The 22,107-nt window shown below is 46.6% G+C and overlaps 2 protein-coding genes across 4 annotated transcripts in view; one reads left to right on the top strand and one right to left on the bottom strand.

Annotated features, from left to right (window-relative positions):
- Positions 1-380: 380 nt before the first annotated feature.
- On the top strand, positions 381-13,496 carry MALSU1 (mitochondrial assembly of ribosomal large subunit 1). Of its 2 annotated transcripts, none has more exons than XM_085877859.1 (4): positions 381-1,262; positions 10,179-10,387; positions 10,496-10,577; positions 11,581-12,202. In XM_085877859.1, exons 1-4 carry the CDS (start codon positions 686-688, stop codon positions 11,637-11,639), a joined length of 927 nt encoding a protein of 308 aa, XP_085733985.1. In that variant the 5' UTR covers positions 381-685; the 3' UTR covers positions 11,640-12,202. The 2 variants fall into 2 exon arrangements, with proteins under 2 accessions (XP_085733985.1, XP_085733984.1); XM_085877858.1 differs by lacking the exon at positions 11,581-12,202 and adding an exon at positions 12,211-13,496 and having other exon boundaries at positions 400-1,262.
- The window catches only part of LOC147027965 (uncharacterized), a 58,166-nt gene continuing 48,548 nt past the window's right edge, over positions 12,490-22,107 (bottom strand). For both annotated transcript variants that reach the window (XM_085877865.1, XM_085877864.1), the window contains 2 exons: positions 13,525-13,676; positions 12,490-12,710 (listed from right to left, as the gene is read on the bottom strand). In XM_085877865.1, coding sequence (XP_085733991.1) covers positions 13,565-13,676 — 112 coding nt within the window. In that variant the 3' untranslated portion in view covers positions 12,490-12,710; positions 13,525-13,564. The remainder of the gene's footprint in view (positions 12,711-13,524; positions 13,677-22,107) is intronic.

Genomic DNA, 22,107 nt, shown 5'->3' on the forward strand with positions numbered 1-22,107 from the left:
GTGGTATAGTAACCATCACTTTTTATACAAAAACCTTGCTTTCTTAAATTCGTGTTTTTAAAAATGTCTATGATTTCAAATGTACTTCGACGATAAATCGTTAATTAAAAAATTAATTGAGGGGAATATTATGACGAGGAAGGGAAATTATATCGCCCTCCATGGCGGTGTCGTTGGTTGCAGTGTTGTCCGGTTGAGACGCGTGGGAAAAATTGCAAACCACACTTAAAATGCATACTGTCTGGTGCATCAGTAACACGAGTAATTAAACTTCAAAAAGGTACACGGCGGTGATCGCCATCCTGATGAAGCAGTGCACGCGGAAGGAACGAACGAATGAAGGAATGAAGAAAGGAATGTCGATAGGCAGGAAGGAAGTGTTTCCGGTTGACGTTGTTTGACGTTTCCTTTTTCATATTTTTTTTTAACCAGTTCGCACTTTCCATCGCGCTTCTGTACGATGGAAGCTTCAGCATGAAAAATGGAGGGGTATCCTCCAAAATGACCACCCACGGGACTCTGACCTCTGACCGAGACCATGCTTGTGCGGCCTTGTTGGTGATGGCGAGCTTCAAAGTCGTCACGAAGCGATGTTCAGCTCTTCCTGGTGTATTTTAGAATGAACACCGCTCGGTATTGGTTCTAATAATAAACGGATCGGTGATTTCAACAAACGGGGAAAGAGATGGCGGCGTCGTTTTGCCGAACACATCTTGTGTCGTCTGTTTTCCGAACTGTGAGGGTTCAGACCCCAGTGGTTTGGACCTTAATACCTGTCGGAGCTCGTCCAATTGGGGTCAGTGCCGTGGCTTGGCGGCGTTTTACAGTCAATTTCACCTGGTTACAGGAATCCGCACAAAGAAATTTGGTCCAAAAACGGCGCTTTTTGGCAGCAGCAAGGTTTGGCCTGTCCTGTCATCCAGCTGTGCAAAGACCTGGAGGTGCTGCAGGAACCGGAAGTGCTGCAGAAGTTCCAGCTGCTGTGGAAACTGCAGTTGCTCCAGAAGCTGCAATTGCTGCAGAAACCATGGAAACTGCAGTTGATTTGGAAACTGCCGATGCTGTGAAAGATGCTGACGTTGCAGAAGCTTCAGTAGATGCAAAAACTACAGTTGCTTCAGAGGCTTCACTTGCTGCAGAACCTGTGATTACCATGGAAACGGTCAATGCCCAAGATGTTGCATCAACCTCTGCGGGCAATGATCCTTGCGGACTCGGGCTCGGTGGTTTTGAACCGACGTCCTACACCTCCGCGTTGGGGCGTGAGTGTACTCTTTACTCCACCGGGTGCAACTTTTGATCCGATTTACTGAAACTCAAAACGATTGAAAATGTTCTGAACAGCCGAATGATGTACCTGCCCATCCAAATACAACAAGTGAAATCCTTCAATACAGCGCGTGTGGTGAATCCAATGAGTACACTAATGTTAAAATATAAAATTTATGCTTTTTCAGTTGAAAAACAATTAAAAAGCGTACTTAATATTTGAAATGTAAAAATCTTGTTATTATTGTGATAAGCACCTTTATATATATAACAGAAGGAATGAAATCGTTCGATACAGCGTGGCAGGGGGCCGCAAAAGAATGATTGTAAGTAAATTTCAACTACTAATGCATGACGAAACACTTGTTTATGGCTAATGTTAAAGAGAATGATGGCAAAAGAAGAAGTTAGCCTGGAATCCTCGTGCATAACACCGCCCACACAGCACACGTGGTGTCCTTTGACCAATCAGGAGCAGTGCAGTTACGGTGTCGTTTCCTTCAGCTCGACTGGTCTTGTCCTGCACGTGATGTTTTCGGGTTTTTTTTTTTCGTTCTTGTTGAATCTGAGGAGATTATTTTTTTCGTTCTTGTTGTAAGTAAATTTCAACTACTAATGCATGACGAAACACTTGTTTATGGCTAATATTAAAGAGAATGATGGCAAAAGAAGAAGTTAGCCTGGAATCCTCGTGCATAACACCGCCCACACAGCACACGTGGTGTCCTTTGACCAATCAGGAGCAGTGCAGTTACAGTATCGTTTCCTTCAGCTCGATTGGTCTTGTCCTGCACGTGATGTTTTCGGGTTTTTTTTTCGTTCTTGTTGAATCTGAGGAGATTATTTTTTCGTTCTTGTTGTAAGTAAATTTCAAATTCTAATGCATGACGAAACACTTGTTTATGGCTAATATTAAAGAGAATGATGGCAAAAGAAGAACTTAGCTTTCTGCGTTCGGCGTGAAATGCCATGGTGGACGGAAATGACGTCTTTCGTTCGTTCGTTCGTATATGAGGGGAGCGTTTCTTCGTTTTTTTTTCCGTCAAGCAATAAATGAAATGGTTTTCACATATATAACACATTCGTTTCACAAATTTCCATTGAAATACTCGGGTATTTCCGTCAATTGTTGCCATTTCCGTCGAGGTTACGCACTGCATCTACCGGACGGCCGTCATTGGCTGTCTTGAGGCACGAGTGGGGGGGGGGGACACCGGACCCACCGAAGACGTGGTAGACGACGCCAGGGACATTTCAAACTCGGTGCAATTGTATACAGCGCACGCGCTGTAATTAAAACAGGAAAATATCAAACTCGAGAGTTTGTTGAACGCCTCACCGCACACAGCCTTGAGAAACAAGGACAGAGGCAGGGCCCGTGAGCGGAAAATTTGATTGGTCGAGATGATGTAAAATGCTGTAATATTTTGTGCAACTACTGCTGAGCAGAAGGTTTTTTTTTGAAAGTGCCAAAAAGGCGATTAAATTAAAACCAAACCCCATTGCGATGAATACGGTGCACGTTCCACAGTGTTCATGTACAATAGCCGAAACCCCATCACAGACGGATTCTGTTCATTCAACCACCCTCACCAGCTCACCCACACTCGAGGGACATGGACTGGACAGGGCGTGCTTGCCCCCGCCTACTCATCCCCCGCCCCTGCCCCATTCCCCCCCCACCTTCAATTTGCTTACCCCTGCCCAAAAATTTAATTACCCTGACCCCCGTTTCTTGATTCCCCACCCCCGGGCCCCCACCCCCTGTCCACCCCCTCACACTCAACCCCACCTAATTCACCCCAGCCCATTTTCCCCCGTTTCCCGCTTTCAATTTGCTTACCCCCACCCAAAAATTTGCTTACCTTGCCCCCCGCCTCTTCACTCCCTGCCCCCGTCTCTTCATCCCCCGCCCCCGCCTCATCACTCCCTGCCTCCATCTCTTCATCCCCCACCCCCGCTTCTTCACTCCCTGCCCCCGTCTCTTCATCCCCCGCCCCCGCCTCTTAACTTCTCGCCCCGCCTACTCATCCCCCGCCCCTGCCCCATTCCCCCCACCTTCAATTTGCTTACCCCTGCCCAAAAATTTAATTACCCTGACCCCCGTTTCTTGATTCCCCGCCCCCGGGCCCCCGCCCCCTGTCCACCCCCTCACACTCAACCCCACCTAATTCACCCCAGCCCATTTTCCCCGTTTCCCGCTTTCAATTTGCTTACCCCCACCCAAAAATTTGCTTACCTTGCCCCCCCGCCTCTTCACTCCCTGCCCCCGTCTCTTCATCCTCCGCCCCCGCCTCATCACTCCCTGCCTCCATCTCTTCATCCCCCACCCCCGCTTCTTCACTCCCTGCCCCCGTCTCTTCATCCCCCGCCCCGCCTCTTAACTTCTCGCCCCGTCTCTTCATCCCACACCCCCGCCTCTTCACTCCCTGCCTCCGTCTCTTCAATCCCCACCCCCGCTTCTTCACTCCCTGCCCCCGTCTCTTCATCCCCCGCCCCGCCTCTTAACTTCTCGCCCCGTCTCTTCATCCCACACCCCCGCCTCTTCACTCCCTGCCTCCGTCTCTTCATCCCCCCCCCCCCCCTCTTCACCCCCTCCCCCCGTCTCTTCATCCCCCGCCCCGCCTATTCACTTCTCGCCCCGTCTCTTCATCCCCCACCCCTGCCTCTTCACTCCCTGCCTCCGTCTCTTCATCCCCCACCCCCGCCTCTTCACTCCCTGCCCCCCCGTCTCTTCATCCCCCGCCCCCGCCTCTTCACTTCTCGCCCCCATCTCAACGAAAAGTGTTTATTCTGCTTCAGAGTTGAAAGTTGACTATTGCCACTATGTGTGATGCACTCTTATAGGTACGAAGTTTCTTTCAGTCCAGGTCACAGTACCGAGAAAAACGTGACGTGACCGTGAGGAGGAGCACAAAATTGGTCCTTTAGTATTAATATATAGATGGAAGATACAATGTTTCTTGTTACATTTTTGTGTCAAATTCACATTCTGAGGGAGTCAGCATGTGCAGAAGAGGGTTTTAAATTGCAGACGCTATTTTCGAGGAGTGGAATTACACCTCTCAGCGGTAACGGTCTGTCGACGGCAGACGTAATGACGTCACCGAATGACTGATGATGTCATGACGTCCTGACGCCTCTCAGCGGTGACGTCACACGTCGCCACGTAAACGAATGTAAAACGAAAAGTGTTTATTCTGCTTCAGAGTTGAAAGTTGACTATTGCCACGATGTGCGATGCACTCTTACAGGTACGAAGTTTCTTTCAGTCCAGGTCACAGTACCGAGAAAAACGTGACGGGACCGCTAGGAGGAGCACAAAATTGGTCCTTCACTATTAATATATATAGATATTATTCAATTTAAATAAAACAAAGATTTTTAAAGGTTTGAGAAAAAATAAAAATCGGAAGTTCACCACCGTTGATGTAGCATCTTTTACACCACCTTCTATGTCAGGTTACATTAGTTATTCGTGCCTGTTGTTGGTGTCCTTTATGACATCCTTAAAAACAGTACGTTTCCTGTTTGGAATGATTTTCAATTTTGTTGGACTGCTAGACAGATAGACAGACAGAGTAAAACTTTATATCACTCTCTTCTCTATGCACGTGTGATCGAGATGAATTCAGAGTCAAACTACTGCTAAACTGCAGGTTCGTTTTCCGATGCATGTTGAAAATATAACATCCAATTTGAGTTGAGTTGTTCCTCGAACACAAACTGACGTTCGTAGACAGGACAGACTATGTGAACCAATTGCTTAACCCCACCTTTTGCTTTGCGCACACGGAGTAATGATTTTGATAGACTGAGCTGAGTGAGAAGTGACACATAGCTCCAATGTCAAAAAAAAACAAAAAAAAAAACGAGTTTTAACTAACTTTTCATCATTATCTAGTTATCTAGTCCCGTCAGGTCATGTCCGACTTCTGGTGACATTCATGATCACATTTCTCCAAACATTCACATCATGCACTGCTTCCTGGAGGTCTGGTAGAGACAGCTTAGTTGAAGCTCTTTCCGCATCTATGCAGTAGATACAAGGTCTATTAATTGGTTCACGAAAAAAGTGAAAAAATATTTTCACAAAAAAAATAATTGGTTCACGAAAAATGTGAAAAAATGTTTTCACGAAAAAAATAATTGGTTCACGAAAAATGTGAAAAAATGTTTTCACGAAAAAAATAATTGGTTCACGAAAAATGTGAAAAAATGTTTTCACGAAAAAAATAAGTGACCACTATATTCGTTATTGTTGTGTGTCTGTATGTCTGTCAGTCCCGAGCATAGCTCCGTGGGTTTTGATCCGATCCTGATAAAATTTTGGTGGGAGGTTTATATCATGATCTAGTTGTGTTTTCCTGAGAATGGGCGTGGTGTGCCCATTATGGGTAGAGCCACGCCCAAAAAACATGTGTTTTTAGGGGGTAGCCGATTTCAATTTGCATCTTCTCCTCGGGGGTTTGTCGAATCTGATAGGGGTTTCGGTATTTGGTTAGCACAATGGCACCTGCATAGCCCCACGGAGCTCGATTTCTCATTTTCGTCACAAGGTCACGAACTTCGAAAATTTCGAATTTTGACATAAAAATCATACGACCGCCCAAACTTTGAGAGCAAGGATGACAATATTTTTTATGCATAATCTTGAGGTCATTCCCCACCTAAAGTCTTGAAACCATTTTGCTCTATCTCGAACACCTTGCCCGTGGCGCCCCCTTCAAGTTTGATTTTACGCTGATTTCATCAAAGTATGGATAATCCGATGAGTGTGAAATGCCATATAGCCTATATGACGTTATATTGTTCCTGGAATGTTCCAGAGGAAGTTTTGCACCAAAGGTTATAATCCTTGACCTTTAAAGTTCACAAAGGTCAAATTTTCAAAGTTGTGGGAATCGAACCGGGTTTTCGCCCTTCTTCGACGAACTAACTCCAATAAGCTATAGCACGTATCCTGTTTCCTTATTTTATTGTCCACAACATTGTTTTGTGACCTTTAAAGGTTATGCAAAGGTCAAATATTGAAAGTTGTTGAACGAAACCGGGTTTTCGACATTTTGCAGCTCATAACCTGTCACTCGTACCACATCATGTTGATCATTTTTATAACTTGGTCAAACATTATCACATTGTCTCATCCTTGACTTCTGAAACAATCTACATTGTCAAATACCGCTCGTGAATCATCGTCGTGTTCAGACTTGTCATTTGGTATTCTTTAAAAAATATTGTGAAGCAGTTTTATTATATGAGTAAGTTATTATATATGAGTATATTATTATATGAGTAAGTTCACTTTCTAACGCTTGGTTTACTTGCAGACTGAGCTCGAACAAGCCAACAATAGTATTATCTCTGGTGTGACGGCTTCCACGTATGGCAACAGGATTGAATATCTGAAGGCATGTTTGGTTGCCAAAAAAAACCGATTCTTACAATCCCACCACATGGTGTGACGTAACCTTTAATTAACCAAGAAGCACACTTGGTAGAGTGCATACCTCTGCCACGCAATACCTGATCCACGAGAACATATCGGGCCCAATACATTTTTTAAATCTCATGCTATACAGTACTATATCATTTTGGCCCGATCTCTCAATGGTGAAGAATCACTTTAAAAATTAAATAATTCTCGCATACAGATCCAGATCTGGATCTTCACCAAAATCGAATTGATTTGTTCTTGCCACACACCCAATATGTCCACCAAGTTTCATCCAAATCAGTCCACAACATTTTGAGACCGTGCTATATATTGGTTTTGGCCCTATCTCGCAATGGTGAAGAATTACTTTAAAAATTTGAGTCGCCGGATCCGGATTCGAATCTTCACCAAAATCTAATCAGTTCATCCTTGTCACACACCCAACCTGTCCACCAAAGTTTCATCCAAATCCATCCACAACTTTTTGAGATATCCTGTACACAGACAAACAAACAGACCAACCAACAGACAGAAAGAGGTGAAAACATAACCTCCTTCACCTTCAGTGGCAAAGGTTAAAAAAAAAAAACTTGAAATCCCCTTTTTGGCTTTAGGCACGGAATAAACATTCTGCAGATCCTCTCAGAATCCTTGTTATCCTTCATCGTGATTGTCGAGAACTCTTGTGTTTGTTAGATGATCGTGATGTCTTCCTTTTTTTATCTTCTGCATGTACTTCTTAGTTTCGGAGCATCTTCGGATCTAGGAATTCTTCAGAGGGGAGAAAAATTGGGATGAATGAATGGATGAGAAAAGGTAGCTTGGACTTTGTGAGCGCAATGAGGAATGGGTTGCTAGATCGTGAAAATGCAGGAGGGGCAAGAAGAGAGGCAAGCTGATATAGTTTGAAGCCACCGACATGTCTGCAGTGGGAGAGGGGTTAGCCATAATTCCGAACCTCACTATTGGAGATATTGACGATCTTTTGGGTTCTTAACTTCGCCTAACGTTCAGAAGTAAAAGCAAAACGAGAGCGAAGTCAGCGCACCATCGCAAATCCACACGCTTCCCACCTAAAGCAAGGTTGAAAGATGGTGAAAAGACTGGGAATGATCCAACATGAAATTGTGAGTTAAATTTCTTTCCCTTTTTGATCTCTGCGACCTCAAGTCCCAACCCGCTGGATCATGGACAGGGGTTCAAACACGAAAAACCGTTACATATTTCATGTACCCCCCAATGTTGATATTGATTGCATATACAAAGTGTCATTAAAGAATGTTTTTTAAATGTGCCCGTAATTACATTTTTTTTTTTAGATTTGACCTTTTGACCCTGCCCCAGAGGATGAGCCAAAAATGATACTGCTCTTGCACCTTCATGCCATATGCTGATCATAACTTCCAAGTTTGGTGAATTTCTGCACAATCGTTAAAGAGAAGATAGTGTTACGGACAGACAGATTAACAGACGGACAGATGGAGCCGATTACAATATCCCTCCCTTTTTTTTTTTTCAGAAAGTGTGCGCATAATGAGTTCACAGCATCAGCAGAGCCCCTGCCCTCAATGACGAAGCATACTCCATCAGGTTGTAGGAGAAGGACTTGTCGGTTGTGAGAAGCTCATGAATGTCCAAGGAATTAAGATGTGTCACGTGCCTTCTATCTTTGGATGCTAACTTGGTGATATGGTCAGACCAAGAGAAGTTATGGCCGACGGTGACATGACTAGTTCCAGTGATTGTACCTGGCTGAATGGCTAGCAACCTGAAGGATACGGAAGAGTCTTGTTTTCATCAATGCGAGTGCTTGATATTTGCCCGGATTGATAATTATCCTTCAAACAATTACACTATTTAAGTGATGGGACAGTACACGTATATAGTTATTAATTCACACCTTTATATTTGTTTTCTAACGTGGTGTCACTCACACTTTGCCAGATATGTTGGGAGATGTCAGCCTGTGCAATATTATGCTGTCCTCGTCTCAGGTTTATGTCTCCTCACTTCTGGCCTCATTCTATTCGCTCTCTCTTCCCTGTCTATCCCCATCCCCCGCCCCCGAGCATCCCAGTTCCGCCACAAATTGGAAGTGTTCTACCAGGAGCCCATCCATACCTGTTTACAGTCTGCTCATTCCTCCTTCGCCTTTTTTTTTTCTGTGGACTTGACTTCTTGTAGTCTTCCTTCCAGTCGTTCAACATTGCTGCCCTTCACCACCACTTCATGGGTTCTCCAATACCCACTCCCTTTCTCTTTTACTTTTGCTGACTCCAAACCCCTTTCCCTCCCTGCCACTTCCCTTCTCATATCGTACGTGTTTGTACGTACACTTTTCATCTGCCTGTATCTTCTGTTTCTCACAGTCAGTTTGTCAACATGTCACCCTCTCGTTTAGCTCCACCACGAGCCTCAACTTAGGTATTAAAAAAGAAACAGAGCATGAAGTGCAAGTTCAGTGTTTGGTTGTGCTCTTCAACTGTGGCCCTCAGGTGGTATTCTAAAATGTCATGGCAAGGTTTGATTGGGTTCAACTCGATTCAGAGATGTCTCAATATTCCCACGGTGGATCATCATCATCGTCGTCGTCGTCGTCGTCGTCGTCGTCGTCGTCATCATCATCGTGCACTAGATTCTTGACAGAGCGTTAGTGCTGCCGAAGCAGTCTCCTGGCAAGAATTATACGAGGTGGTTTGCTATTGCCTTCCCAGCAGTCGTTCAGGCCTGGAAATTGTGATCTGTTCGGGTTTCCTGCGATGACTCGCCTTGTTGAGCCCACCATGTCTTGTGCCTTAAATAAAACGGGGCTAATTATTTTTGGATGTTCATATTCCCTTTTGTTCAGCATTTCTATAATACATATTTTCAAGTGTTTTTTGTGTTTGTTTGTTTTTATTTCACAGCCGTACTGTAGCCCCTAGAGGCCCCAAATTTTTGGTGCAGGTATTTCAGAATCTGGGCAAGGTTTTAAGCTTCCACAGGTTGGCCTTGAATGCCATTTTGAAGCCACCAATGGCCACTATAAAGTGCACACAGTATGGGGATGTGGGGTCAGGCAGTGCTGCTACCGGCCCACAGGCAAAAGGTAACCACCATGAGGCCAATAACTCCATAGCTTTTCAATGTCCAACACATCCCAAAAGCACCGCTAGGAAAAGCTCATGCAGCCAGGCGGTGCCGGGTATCCCGGGCTCGTACTGTATGCGTCATGATGAGTTGTATGATCATTTATCGGCACACCTCATGTACTTATATGATCAGTGTCGCATATTAAAATTTATTAGCGCCATTTTATCCTGCTCATTGGAAACTTGTTCAACATTTTGTTTGACTCAAAAACGTCGAACATATTTATCCATGACATGATATCCACTGTAAAAACGATGTCAAACTTCCCATTTAATCATCACGGAATTTGTTCATTTCCTCGTATTCTTCACATAATCTCCCGTTGTTTTGTCGTTCCCAGATTTATTGCAGCAATCGGAGGTAATGCCTCCCAGCGAAGCAGGAGTTCTCAATCTTGACAGTTTAGTGAAAACCTTGCGACAAGAGAACGGGTGTGATATATGTGTAATTCGCATCCCTCCAAGCCTTTGCTACGCCGACCACATGGTTATTGTGACTGCCAGCTCGCAGCGGCACCTTGTTGCTTTGGCCGAGTACGTTCACAAGCTGGTGAGTGCCGCGTACGCTCTGCTGGATTCCTTTATTGGTGATTGTGATGACGATAGGGCCAAAAAGTAATGACGTGGACATTCCTTGGTTTTATTCTTTTTCCGTCAGTACAAAAGCATAAAGTCTCCGAGCGATCCCCACGTTCTTCTGGAGGGGAAAACCTCAGACAACTGGATGTGCATCGACTTCGGTGAGTGACGTGCCGCTGGAAGCCTCATGTGCATGTAAAGGAATAAAACTTTTGTTGGTTAGCTTAAGGATGCAAGTGGTGGGTTTCCACATTAAACTTGCTTAATGGGTGTCTTGGTAATAGAATCGGAGCGATTTGGCTCGGATTATGACAGGCAGACGATGCCTGGACGAGTCCCGGAGCCATAAATTTGTTTTTATGGACTGCTCTCTGCTGCAAAGAGCTCGTGGCCATAGAAATAGAAAAGGAGTCCGTGTTGGTAAGAACTGTTATCTCAATGTGCCATGCCCGAGTTGCTTTAAATGCCTTTGATCTCCTTTTCCCTCGACGAATGGACCCATTCAAATCATTTGCAGAATGCACAGCGGAGGTAACAATTTCAGATGTGTGTACGAACGTTTATTTTGGCGTTATTGCCCTGCTGTAATATGCAAGCTGCTTTGCACGTCTCTTCCATTCCAAATGCCAGAAACGCACCGGCAGCAGAAGATTAAGAAAAAAAAAAATAGCAAATTGCGCACAAGCCGACAGCAAATCGTTAGGATCCGATTTATCGCTGCAGATGTCTCTCAACCGACCTGACACGAGTACAAAATGTTACGCTGGTACACAGTTTCCAAGCTTTGAACCACTTTGTGCCAAAGGTTATTCATGCTCCTCGACAGCGAGTAGTTTGCTTGCAAATGTGAATTCAATTCATTATTTTACGTTGATGACTTGCTTGAGTAACGTTATCGATGAAAGGGATTTGATTACTGACTTTTTAAACACGGGCAATCGTGCAGAACTCATATTGACTTCCTGTGTTATCTGACTGTTGTTGCTTATGATCACAATCTGTTACGGACGAACATATCTGAGATTATTTCCTTTGATGCAAATATAAAACATGATTATAATTGAACATAGAAACTTCATAGATCATTTGAATATTGTTAAACGAGTCTCTTAACCACATACAAGACAACATGATGATACCAGTTTACTGTTCAACACATTTCAGTTTTGGCTCCTGGTGATGCCATCACCAACAAATATGACACCATGGCCCATCAAATGTGATGCCAGATGCTATGGCCCGTCAAACGTGATGCCACGGCCGGGCAAACGTGATGCCATGACCGGGCAAACGTGACGCCGCAACTGGGCAGGTGTGATGGCCTGGCAAACGTGACACCATGGCTGGACAAGCTTCACCCCATCGCCCACAAATGAAATACTTTAGAGGAGCATTTCTCATAGATTTGGACTTGGATTTGTGCCGGGTACCCTTGCAATTATTATTTCGATGGAAATGCATTGATTGCTCATAACATTAAGCCATAACTCGCCATAATTCCTGATGACATTACCGAAATAGCAAATTGGCAGGAATCACTTATGGTTCCTTGTAAACTACCTGTGAGGTGTTTTAATTCTGCGTTGCAGCTTTGTCATCGGTCCCCTGCATGCATGGAGGCGGAAACGCGTGTTGAAGACGTGCTTAAAATACACGCTTCCCCTTTGGGATTGTTTTCTTTGGAGAGATTTACATTCTCATCCTTAGCTGGTTTGGGCTTGTTGGACCAAGCCCAAGTCCAAAACAGCCGTTCGAGACTCTTCTCTGCTGTCCATCTCCTGCTTTGTGTCTCAGGTACCACCGTGCTGCACATAATGCTGGATAAAACGCGCAAGCGCTACGAGATTGAGAAACTGTGGACCCTCAGGGAAATGGATGACCAGTTGGAGCTCCTCCAGCCTGAATTTTTACCTGACGACTTGATCTTGGAAGGCCATGATATGGAGCATCATTGGGGAGTGGAAGTACCTCCTGATGAAAATAAACTGTGAACCCTATCGATTGCTCCAGGGTAATGTGCACAGGGAGGGACAAGCGACGTGGAGACGATTGGTTAAAAGAAAACGATAAAGGAACAGTGCCTGACTCCAGTTTATTATTCGTTTCTGATAAATCCATTCGACTCTCTTCGACTAATGTTTTCACAAGGTATGTAATTTAATTCTGCATGGTAATAAAATACATGAACACAATGAAATGTTGAAGGAAACACCGTGTTGTTCGAATTGCATTTGGAGTAATTTAAGGAGCACAATGTAGATTTGTCTCTCTTCTCACAGTTCACACTGATGACTCTGAAACAGGAACATTAGGAGGGTCATTAGGGAAGGGAAAGGATGGTGAATGCACTGTGGGGGAGGGGGGGGTTGGAGGGGATTTGTTGGAGAGGGGAGAGGTTGATAATTCCATTGGTTTGTCATATTGTTGCTTTTTGTGAATGACAATTCCCCAATAGTGATGTCATAATCTGAGTATAAAACAGACCCCATGAAGTAATAGATTATGGGCCATATATTTATGCGACTACAACGACTTCTTTAGCAGTCCCAATCGTGTCCACCTTCTTGTGGGGTGGGAAAGGAAAGTCTTTGGTCCCAAAACTTACAGAAACCGTCCGTTCAGGCCTGATGGTCACCTGAAGGTGATTCAGGCAGGAATTTATGCGGTAATTTGTTCAGCCTGGGATCTTTAACATTCACCAACTAGTCCCAGCAGATGGGACACCTAGCTTAAAGTCCATCTGACAGACAGCACAATTTCATTTGCAGCACCCTGCCTGGAAGGCACCAATCTGACATCGATAGTCTGGTCACAAATTTAATTCAGACGAGACAGCTCAAAGGCAAGGGCACTTCCTCGGCACCATCCTATCTGACGAAGCCATATGTTTATTGCATCCAAAATTGGTGGACCCAACACTACTACTCTCTTGACCCAAAGTATTTCCCTTCTCTCCTGATTCCTCCCACTCTCCCCTACCTCTCCTATCTTTCCCCACTATCTTCAATATAAACCCCCACCCCTATTCCCAACACCTGATCCTTTCAATGTATATATAATAAACATATTCTTCTTCTATTTATGCACCATGTTGCACACAAGACCCACCTCATTGTGTTGTCGTCTCTGCTCTAGCCAAGCAACAAACCTAAGCGTGAACCTTCTGTCCAGCATATGCCGTGGGTCGTTGCTGAATGTGCCACCAGTATGCCGCTTGCCCACTTCTGGCATCGCGAATGTTGTCCAATTCAGGACTTTCCCTGGAGAACACCGTCACCCCAATGACTGGGCTTGAGACACGACACTGATAAAGAGACACAGTATGAGTGAAGTTATATAAATAATTCAACATCAATACCTGATCACAATTTCTTTACATGTAGCTGCAGGTTTGTCTAACCCCTGCAAAAGACCATGGTTTTGTGAGATATGGTGGGAAGCGCAGAGTTGATTATAAGGTCCTCTTATAGCTACTCATTCCCCTGCTAACCATAAGTTCCTCCACATTCAACTGAACAGTTGGCGGATCAGAGAACGACCTCGTCGCTTCTTTATTTCTGCCACCGAAGGTGGACAGAGGTTGTGTTTTCACCCCTGTTTGTTTCTCTGTCTGTGAGCAGGATATCTCAAAAAGTTATGCATGGATTCGAAAGAAACTTGGTGGAACAGTTGGGTGTATGACAAGGATAAATTGTTTCGATTTTGGTGAAGATCTGGATCCAGATACACGAGTTTTTAAAGTGATTCTTCACCATTGACAGATAGGGCCAAAAACGATATATAGTACGATATCTCAAACAGTTATGGATGGATTCCGACGAAACTTGGTGGATGAATTGGGTAGTTGACAATAACAAGCTGATTAGATTTTGGTTAAGGTCCAGATGCATATCCAGCCTATCAGGTCAGGTCAGGTATGGGAGCATGCGCCAGAGCAACGGGTCGCTGCGTCCACTTTCTGCCGGTACTCCAGTGGCCTCCGTCTGGCCATCCCCCAGGCCGATGCCTGGCCCATCCCCATCTCCTTAAGATGCCGATCAACCTGCTGCAACCACGAGACACGTGGTCGGCCCAATGGCCTCCTCCACTCACGAGACTCCCTCGCTGAGAGAATCTGGTGAGCAGGATCAGCGTCAGGAAAACAGCCACATGTCCATACAGCCGCAGCTGACGCTCACGGACTATGCAGGTAACAAATCTCATTTGAGTCTCTCTCAACAACCGCTCGTTGGACACAAAGTCCGACCAGCGATAGCCAAGGATTTTCAGAAGAGACCTGGTCCCAAAGGAATTAATTATTCGTCTCAGATCCTTGGTCAGAGTCCAAGTCTCACATCCATAGAGCAAGACTGGAAACACCAATGACCTGAAAAGTTGGATTTTCGTCCTCCCACACAGGTACTGGCAGTGCCAAACCCTATTATCCAGTGAATCCATGACTCCCCAGGCATGACCCAAACATCTACTGATCTCTGACTCACAGCCAGCAGAGACATGAATATCACTGCCAAGGAAAGTGAATCTCTCCACGACCTCAACATCCTCACCACAAATAGGCACAGACAGGACAGCAGCATCCAAGATGCCATTGAAAGCCTGGATCTTAGTTTTGACCCAGGAAACCCGTAATCCCAGCGGCTCCGACTCCTCATACAGCACCACGAGGGCCCAAAAAAGGATATCTAAAGTCTCCGCAAAGATGACTGCATCATCTGTGAAATCAAGGTCAGAGATCTTGACATTCCCAAACAATGCACCGCAGCTGATCTCTCAGACATCCTCCCTAGAGTCCAGTCCATACAAGTGCTGAAAAGTGTGGGGGCCAGTTCACACCCCTGACGAACTCCAGTAACAACTGGAAATAAGTCAGAGATGGTACCACCACATCTCACAGCACTCTCAGTTCCAGAATATAGTTCAGACATAAGATCGATCAGTTTTGGTGGCACCCCACGAAGACCAAGAATCCTCCAGAGGGCATCCCGATTCACTGAATCGAACGCTTGACAGAGATCAACATAAGCTGCAAGCAGCCCCTGCCGAAACTCTCGTCTGCTTTTGGTGAGGACCCGAAGAGCAAGGGGACGGTCAATTGTTGAGCTCTTTGGTGTAAAGCCTGACTGCTCTGGACGCTAGTGCTCAAGCAGATGGTGGCGGACCCGATCAAGAATTATCCGAGCAAAGAGCTTGCCTGGCATAGAGCAGCGTCACCCCTCGGTAGTTGTTGCAGTCATGGCAATCACCCTTCCCTTTCCAGAGAGGGACAACAAAACCCCTCTTCCAGTCAGTTGGGATGATGCCTGTGTTCCAGGCAGAGCACAGAACTGCATGCAACGACACGAGTGCAGAATTTCCACCAGCCTTGAGAAGTTCAGCATGGATGCCACAGATCCCTGGAGCTTTATCCCATTTCAACCGGTTCACCGCAGCCTGTGTTTCCACAAGTGAAGGTGGACCATCGTTGATTGGAGGATCAGCAATAGTTATTGTAACACCCCTGACGTCCAACTCGACAGCTGGTGGATCAGCCTGGTACAACCGCTCAAAGTAACCGGCCCAGTGGGCCTTCACTTCGGATTCCTCTGTCAAGACCCGACCACCCTCTACTCTAACTGTAGTACACCGAGGGATGGGCTTGGATGAACGCAATGCGCGAATTCCCCTGTAAGCAGGACGAGAATCACTTGACCACATGTGATGCTTTACCCCCTCACAGATTCATCACACATAGGCCTCCTTGTCCACCCTCAGTGCAAGGACAGTTTTACGCCTCAGCTCCCTGAACAGCTCAGCTCTGCCATTCAGCCTGGCCCTGTGACTGGTCAATGGTATCCAGTGTCCCTTGAGAGACAAAATTCTTCTTTGCCCTACGGTGAGTTTCAAGACATCATCTGGCAACATCAAGGACGGTGGTCTTGAAGGCACTCCACAACTCTTCAGGACCTCCCATAGCACCCAGACTTCCCAAATCTCCACTCAGCTTGTTCGCAAACTCCTCAGCTACCCTCTCATCCTTGAGGTTGCCAACATCCAGCCTCGGCTGGGATGGTACCATTCTCCTGGATTCAAGGTGCAACTTAAGAGTTGATACAACAAGCCGGTGGTCAGTATTGAGGAACTGAGCACTCCGGTAGACCCTGCGGTTCTGGATCATCCTCCAGCGACCGTCAACGAGGACATGGTCAATCTCCTTTGCCACACCGCCACCATTGGAATCCCAAGTCCAGCGATGAGCTTGTTGGCGCTGAAACCATGAACCAGCCACCCTTAATCCATGGCTTCTTGCGAAGGCAAGGAACTTAGTGCTATTCACGTTCACAGTTCCTGACCCATGGGGACCAACACACGTCTCATAACCATCCCTATCAGTTCCAGTCGATGCATAGAAATCCCCCAAGACAAGAAGTGTATCTCGTCTGGGGCACTGATCAACCAAAGACTCGAGCATGGCAGAGAATGCATCCTTCACGGTAATATCACTCGCCTCAGTCGGAGCATAAACAGAGACCAGGGAAATGACAACTAAGGAGTGACGAATCCTTCGTCTCATAATGCGGTAGTTGACCGGTGTTACCTCAATTATCATTGGAGTCAGCTTATTGGACACAGCGAGAGCAACTCCTTGGGTATGGTAACCATCAGAGTGACCAGACCAATAGTAGGTGTAACCACCCACCATGATATCGCCGCAATCCGGTCTCCGAACCTCAGAGAGTGCTGCAATACCGATGTCCAAATGCTTGAGGTCAGGTCAGGTATGGGAGCATGTGCCAGAACAGCGCGTCGCTGCGTCCACTTTCCGCCGGAACTCCAGGGGCCTCCGTCTGGCCATCCCCCAGGCAGATGCCAGGCCCATTCCAATCTCCTTGAGATGATGGTCAACCTGCTGCAACCACGAGGAACGTGGTCGGCCCACTGGCCTCCTCCACTCATGAGACTCCCTCGCTGAGAGAATCTGGTGAGCAGGATCAGCGTCAGGAAAACAGCCACATGTCCATTCAGCCGCAACTGACGCTCACGGACTATGCAAGTAACAAATCTCATCCGAGTCTCTCTCAGCAACCGCTCGTTGGACACAAAATCTGACCAGCGATAGCCAAGGATTCTCCGAAGAGACCTGGTACCAAAGGAATTAAGTCTCCATCTCAGATCCTTGGACAGAGTCCAAGTCTCGCATCCATAGAGCAAGACTGAAAGTACCAAGGACCTGAAGACTCGGACTTTCGTCCTCCCGCACAGGTACCGGCAGCGCCACACCCCATGATCCAGTGAATCCATGACTCCCCAGGCCCGACCCAGACGTCTATTGACCTCTGACTCACAGCCAGAAGAGAAATGAATATCACTGCCAAGGTAAGTGAATCTCTCCACGACCTCAACATCCTCACCACAAACAGACACAGACAGGACAGCAGCATCCAATATGTCACCGAAAGCCTGGATCTTAGTTTTGACCCAAGAAACCCGTAATCCCAGCGGCTCCGACTCCTCATTCAGCACCTCGAGGGCCCCCAAAAGGATATCTAAAGTCTCCACAAAGATGACTGCATCATCTGCAAAATCAAGGTCCGAGATCTTGACATTCTCAAACGATGCACTGCAGCTGATCTCTCCGACATCCTCCCTAAAATCCAGTCCATACAAGTGCTGAAAAGTGTGGGGGCAAGTACACACCCCTGACGAACTCCAGTAATAACTGGAAATAAGTCAGAGATGGTACCACCACACTTCACAGCACTGTCAGTACCAGAGTAGAGTTCAGACATCAGATCGATCAGTTTTGGTGGCACCCCACGAAGACCAAGAATCCTCCAGATGAAATCCCGATTCACTGAATCGAACGCTTTACAGAGATCAACATAGGCTGCAAGCAGCCCCTGCCGAAACTCTTGTCTGCGTTCGGTGAGGACCCAAAGAGCAAGGATACGGTAAATCGTTGACCTCTTTGGTGTAAAGCCTGACTGCTCTGGACGCTGGTGCTCAAGAGACGGTGGCGAACCCGATTAAGAATTATCCGTGCAAAGACCTTGCCTGGCACTGAGAGCAGCGTCACCCCTCGGTAGTTGTTGCAGTCTTGGCGATCACCCTTCCCTTTCCAGAGAGGAACAACAAGGCCCCTCTTCCAATCAGTTGGGATGATGCCTGTGTTCCAGGCAGAGCACAAAACTGCATGCAACGACACGAGTGCAGCATTTCCACCAGCCTTGAGAAGTTCAGCATGGATGCCACAGATCACTGGAGCTTTGCCCCGTTTCAACCGGTTAACCGCAGCCCGTGTTTCCACAAGCGAAGGTGGACCCCAGTTGATTCGAGGGTCAGCAACAGGGATTGTAACACCCTTGACCTCCAACTCGACAGCTGGGGGATCACCCTGGTACAAGCGCTCAAAGTAACCAGCCCAGCGGGACTTCACTTCAGACTCCTCTGTCAAGAGCCTACCACTCTCTGCTCTAACTGCAGTGCTCCGAGGGATGGGCTTGTATGAACGCAATGTGCGAATTCCCCTGTAAGCGGGATGAGAATCACCTGTCCACAGGTGATGCTCTACCCCTCACAGATTCCTCGCACATAGGCCTCCTTGTCCACCCTCAGTGCACGTACAGTTTTACGCCTCAGCTCCCTGAACAGCTCAGCTCTGCCATTCAGCCTGGCCCTGCGACTCTGGTCAATGCCATCCAGTGTCCCTTGAGAGACAAAATTCTTCTTTGCCCTGAGGTGAGTTCCAAGACATCCACCGGCAACATCAAGGACAGTGGTCTTCAAGGCACTCCACAACTCTTCAGGACCCCCCAAAGCACCCAAACCCCCCAAGTGTCCACTCAGCCTGTTCACAAACTCCTCAGCTCCTCTCTCATCCCTGAGCTTGCCAACATCCAGCCTAGGCTGGGATGGTACCATTCTCCAGGATTTAAGGTGCAGCTTTAGAGTTGCTACAACAAGCCTGTGGTCAGTATTGAGGAACTGAGCACTCCGGTAGACCCTGCAGTTCTGGTTCATCCTCCAACGACCGTCATTGAGGACATGGTCAATCTCCTTTGCCACACCGCCAACGTTGGAATACCAAGTCCAGCGATGAGCGTGTGGGCGCTGAAACCATGAACCAGCCACCCTAAGTCCATGACTTCTTGCAAAGTCAAGGAACTTAGTGCTATTCTCGTTCATATTTTCTGACCCATGGGGACCAATACACACCTCATAACCATCCCTATCAGTTCCAGTCGATGCATTGAAATCCCCCAAGACTAGAAGTCTATCTCATCTGGGGAACTGATCAACCACAGACTCGAGCGTGGCGTAGAATGCATCCTTCACGGTGAGGTCACTCACCTCAGTCGGAGCATAGACAGAGACCAGGGAAATGACACCTAAGGAGTGACGAATCCTTAATCTCATAATACGCTCGTTGACCGGTGTTACCTCAATTATCATTGGGGTCAGCTTATTGGACACAGCCACAGCAACTCCTTGGGTATGGTATCCATCAGAGCGACCAGACCAATAGTAGGTGTAACCACCCACCATTATCTCACCGCAATCCGGTCTCTGAACCTCAGAGTGCTGCAATCCCAATGTCCAAACGCTTGAGCTCAGATGGTAACAGAGACAGGTGATCATCCTCTCTTAGGGATAGGACATTCCAGGCACCCATCCGAAGGGACCGCCTCAGGTTAACCCAAGGAGACCGCCGTCTGGTGGACGACACTTCAGCACCACTCCGACACACTCTCCCGCAATCTGACTCGGGAATGTAACCCCGTGGTTTCCCTCCTATCATCAAAGATTGGGGGTCCCGAAGGCTTTGCCCCAATCCCGTCATCCGGTGAGCTGCCATGCGAAGGGAAGCTGCAAAGGAGGTACTTCCACGGAGTGGGTTTTCAGATTTCTTTGCGTTTTTGTGTTTTGCGGAATGAGGGTTTTCCGGTGACCGGAGTGCAAATCCTGCCACCAACCTCCTAATAAGAAGTACCCCAACTGCAGGAGGATGTACACAGACACAGTTGGGCACTAGATATGGATGGCCGTTGGCTCACAAGGAGCTCCTCCGCCCTTTGACAGGTTTTGTTTTTAATCCTGCTGGGTGTCCATATCCAAACACTCTCCTCACCAAAAAATCTGGTGGGGGAAACGGTTTAGTCGCCGACAAGCCGACCATGAAACAGGTTAGTACAGGTTTACATGATACCTGTGGCAAGTCACAGATCTAATCTGGCCTGACCTGACATGGGATACAAAACTTGACCATACCTGACATGATAGTATGCAGTCTGTCAATGGGATACAAAACATAAACTGTTCACCCTGGTGAAGGTATATGCTCTACCGAGTGTCGTACTAGTTACCTCTGCCACTGAAGGTGGACGGAGGTTATGTTTTCACTCCTGTCTGTTTGTCTGTCTGGTTGTGTGCAGGATACCTCAAGAAGTTATGGACGAATTCAGACAAAATTTGGTTGACAGGTTGGGTGTGTTACAAGGACGAATTGGTTTGATTTTGTTGAAGATCTGGATCTGGATATAATTTTTTTTTTTTTTTGGTTTGTGTGTTTGTCTGTGAGCAGGATATCGCAAAAGTTATGGACAAATGCAGATGAAACTTGGTGGGCAGGTTGGGTGTGTGACAAGGGTGAATTGATTCGATTTTGACAAAACTTGGTGAATGAGTTGGGTAGGTGACAAGACCAAGCTGATTAGATTTTGGTTCAGGTCAGGATCCAAATCCAGCCGATCAGTAGGGTACAAAACGTAAACTGTTCAGCATGACCGAGGTATGCACTATACTGAGTGCTTTTCCAGTTTGCTTCTGTGTTACCACATTGGCTCACCTCTGAACTGTGGAGCCTGGTTTGGAGTCGAGCTACACCCAGCTCTAAACTGTCACCCTGGTGTTTTGCATGTAGCAATATAACACACAGGATGAGGTATCAATGTATGCCGAAGGACCCGTCTACCAGCACAGATTGTTGGTGGATGTTAAATATCCCACAGTGTTTTTCACGCAGAGTAAGCAAGTTATCTCTGACACCTTGTTCAACTTAAAAATTCCTGCCTGGATTGCATTTATCAAGTGGTCTTTGCTTTTTGTGGTTCCTCAACACCAGATAACACCACTTAATATCCTCATGTAAGTGACACCATCACTACTAATCCCCTTAACTACAGATGTATCAGCTTATTTCCAATCATCAGCAAGGTCAAGGAATCCATCATCGCAGTTGATATGAAATCCTTCTTTTTCTCGAACAACCTCATCTCAGATCACCAATTTGGTTTCAGACCAGGTGACTCCACCTTGCAGATGCTGGTTCTGCTCACCCAACAATGAATAAAGGCCCTCAATGTCAGACATGAGATCAGGGCCATCTTTCTGGACATATATCATGCTTTTGATAGTCTGGCATCCCACCTTGCTCTCCAAACTCTCTGCCTATGGCATCCAAGGCCAACTTCACACATGGGTTACTGACTTCCCCTACTCTCGTAGCCAACGTGTGGCACTCAAAGGAATCCTTTCATCTCCTTTCCCTGTCAAGGCTGGAGTGCCCCAAGGCAGTGTTCTGAGCTCAGTCCTATTCCCAACTGTATCTGCAGACATCCTCCTGCAGTTTGGTTCCTTTTTTTTAGGAGGTTGGTGGCAGGATTTGCACTCTGGCCACTGTAAAACCCTTCAATCTGCAAAACACAATAAAAACGC

This window comes from Eptatretus burgeri, chromosome 4 (genome assembly GCF_056783735.1).
Source record: "Eptatretus burgeri isolate ZD-2024b chromosome 4, Ebu_testis_v1, whole genome shotgun sequence".
In the NCBI taxonomy this organism is placed as follows: Eukaryota; Metazoa; Chordata; class Myxini; order Myxiniformes; family Myxinidae; genus Eptatretus; species Eptatretus burgeri.

Coding starts and splice junctions, on each gene's coding strand:
- MALSU1 (XM_085877858.1), top strand. CDS start 686: ATGGCGGCGTCGTTTTGCCGAACACATCTTGTGTCGTCTGTTTTCCGA. Junction 1,263..10,178: donor CTACACCTCCGCGTTGGGGC/GTGAGTGTACTC, acceptor TGTCGTTCCCAG/ATTTATTGCAGCAATCGGAG. Junction 10,388..10,495: donor CCGAGTACGTTCACAAGCTG/GTGAGTGCCGCG, acceptor TTTTTCCGTCAG/TACAAAAGCATAAAGTCTCC.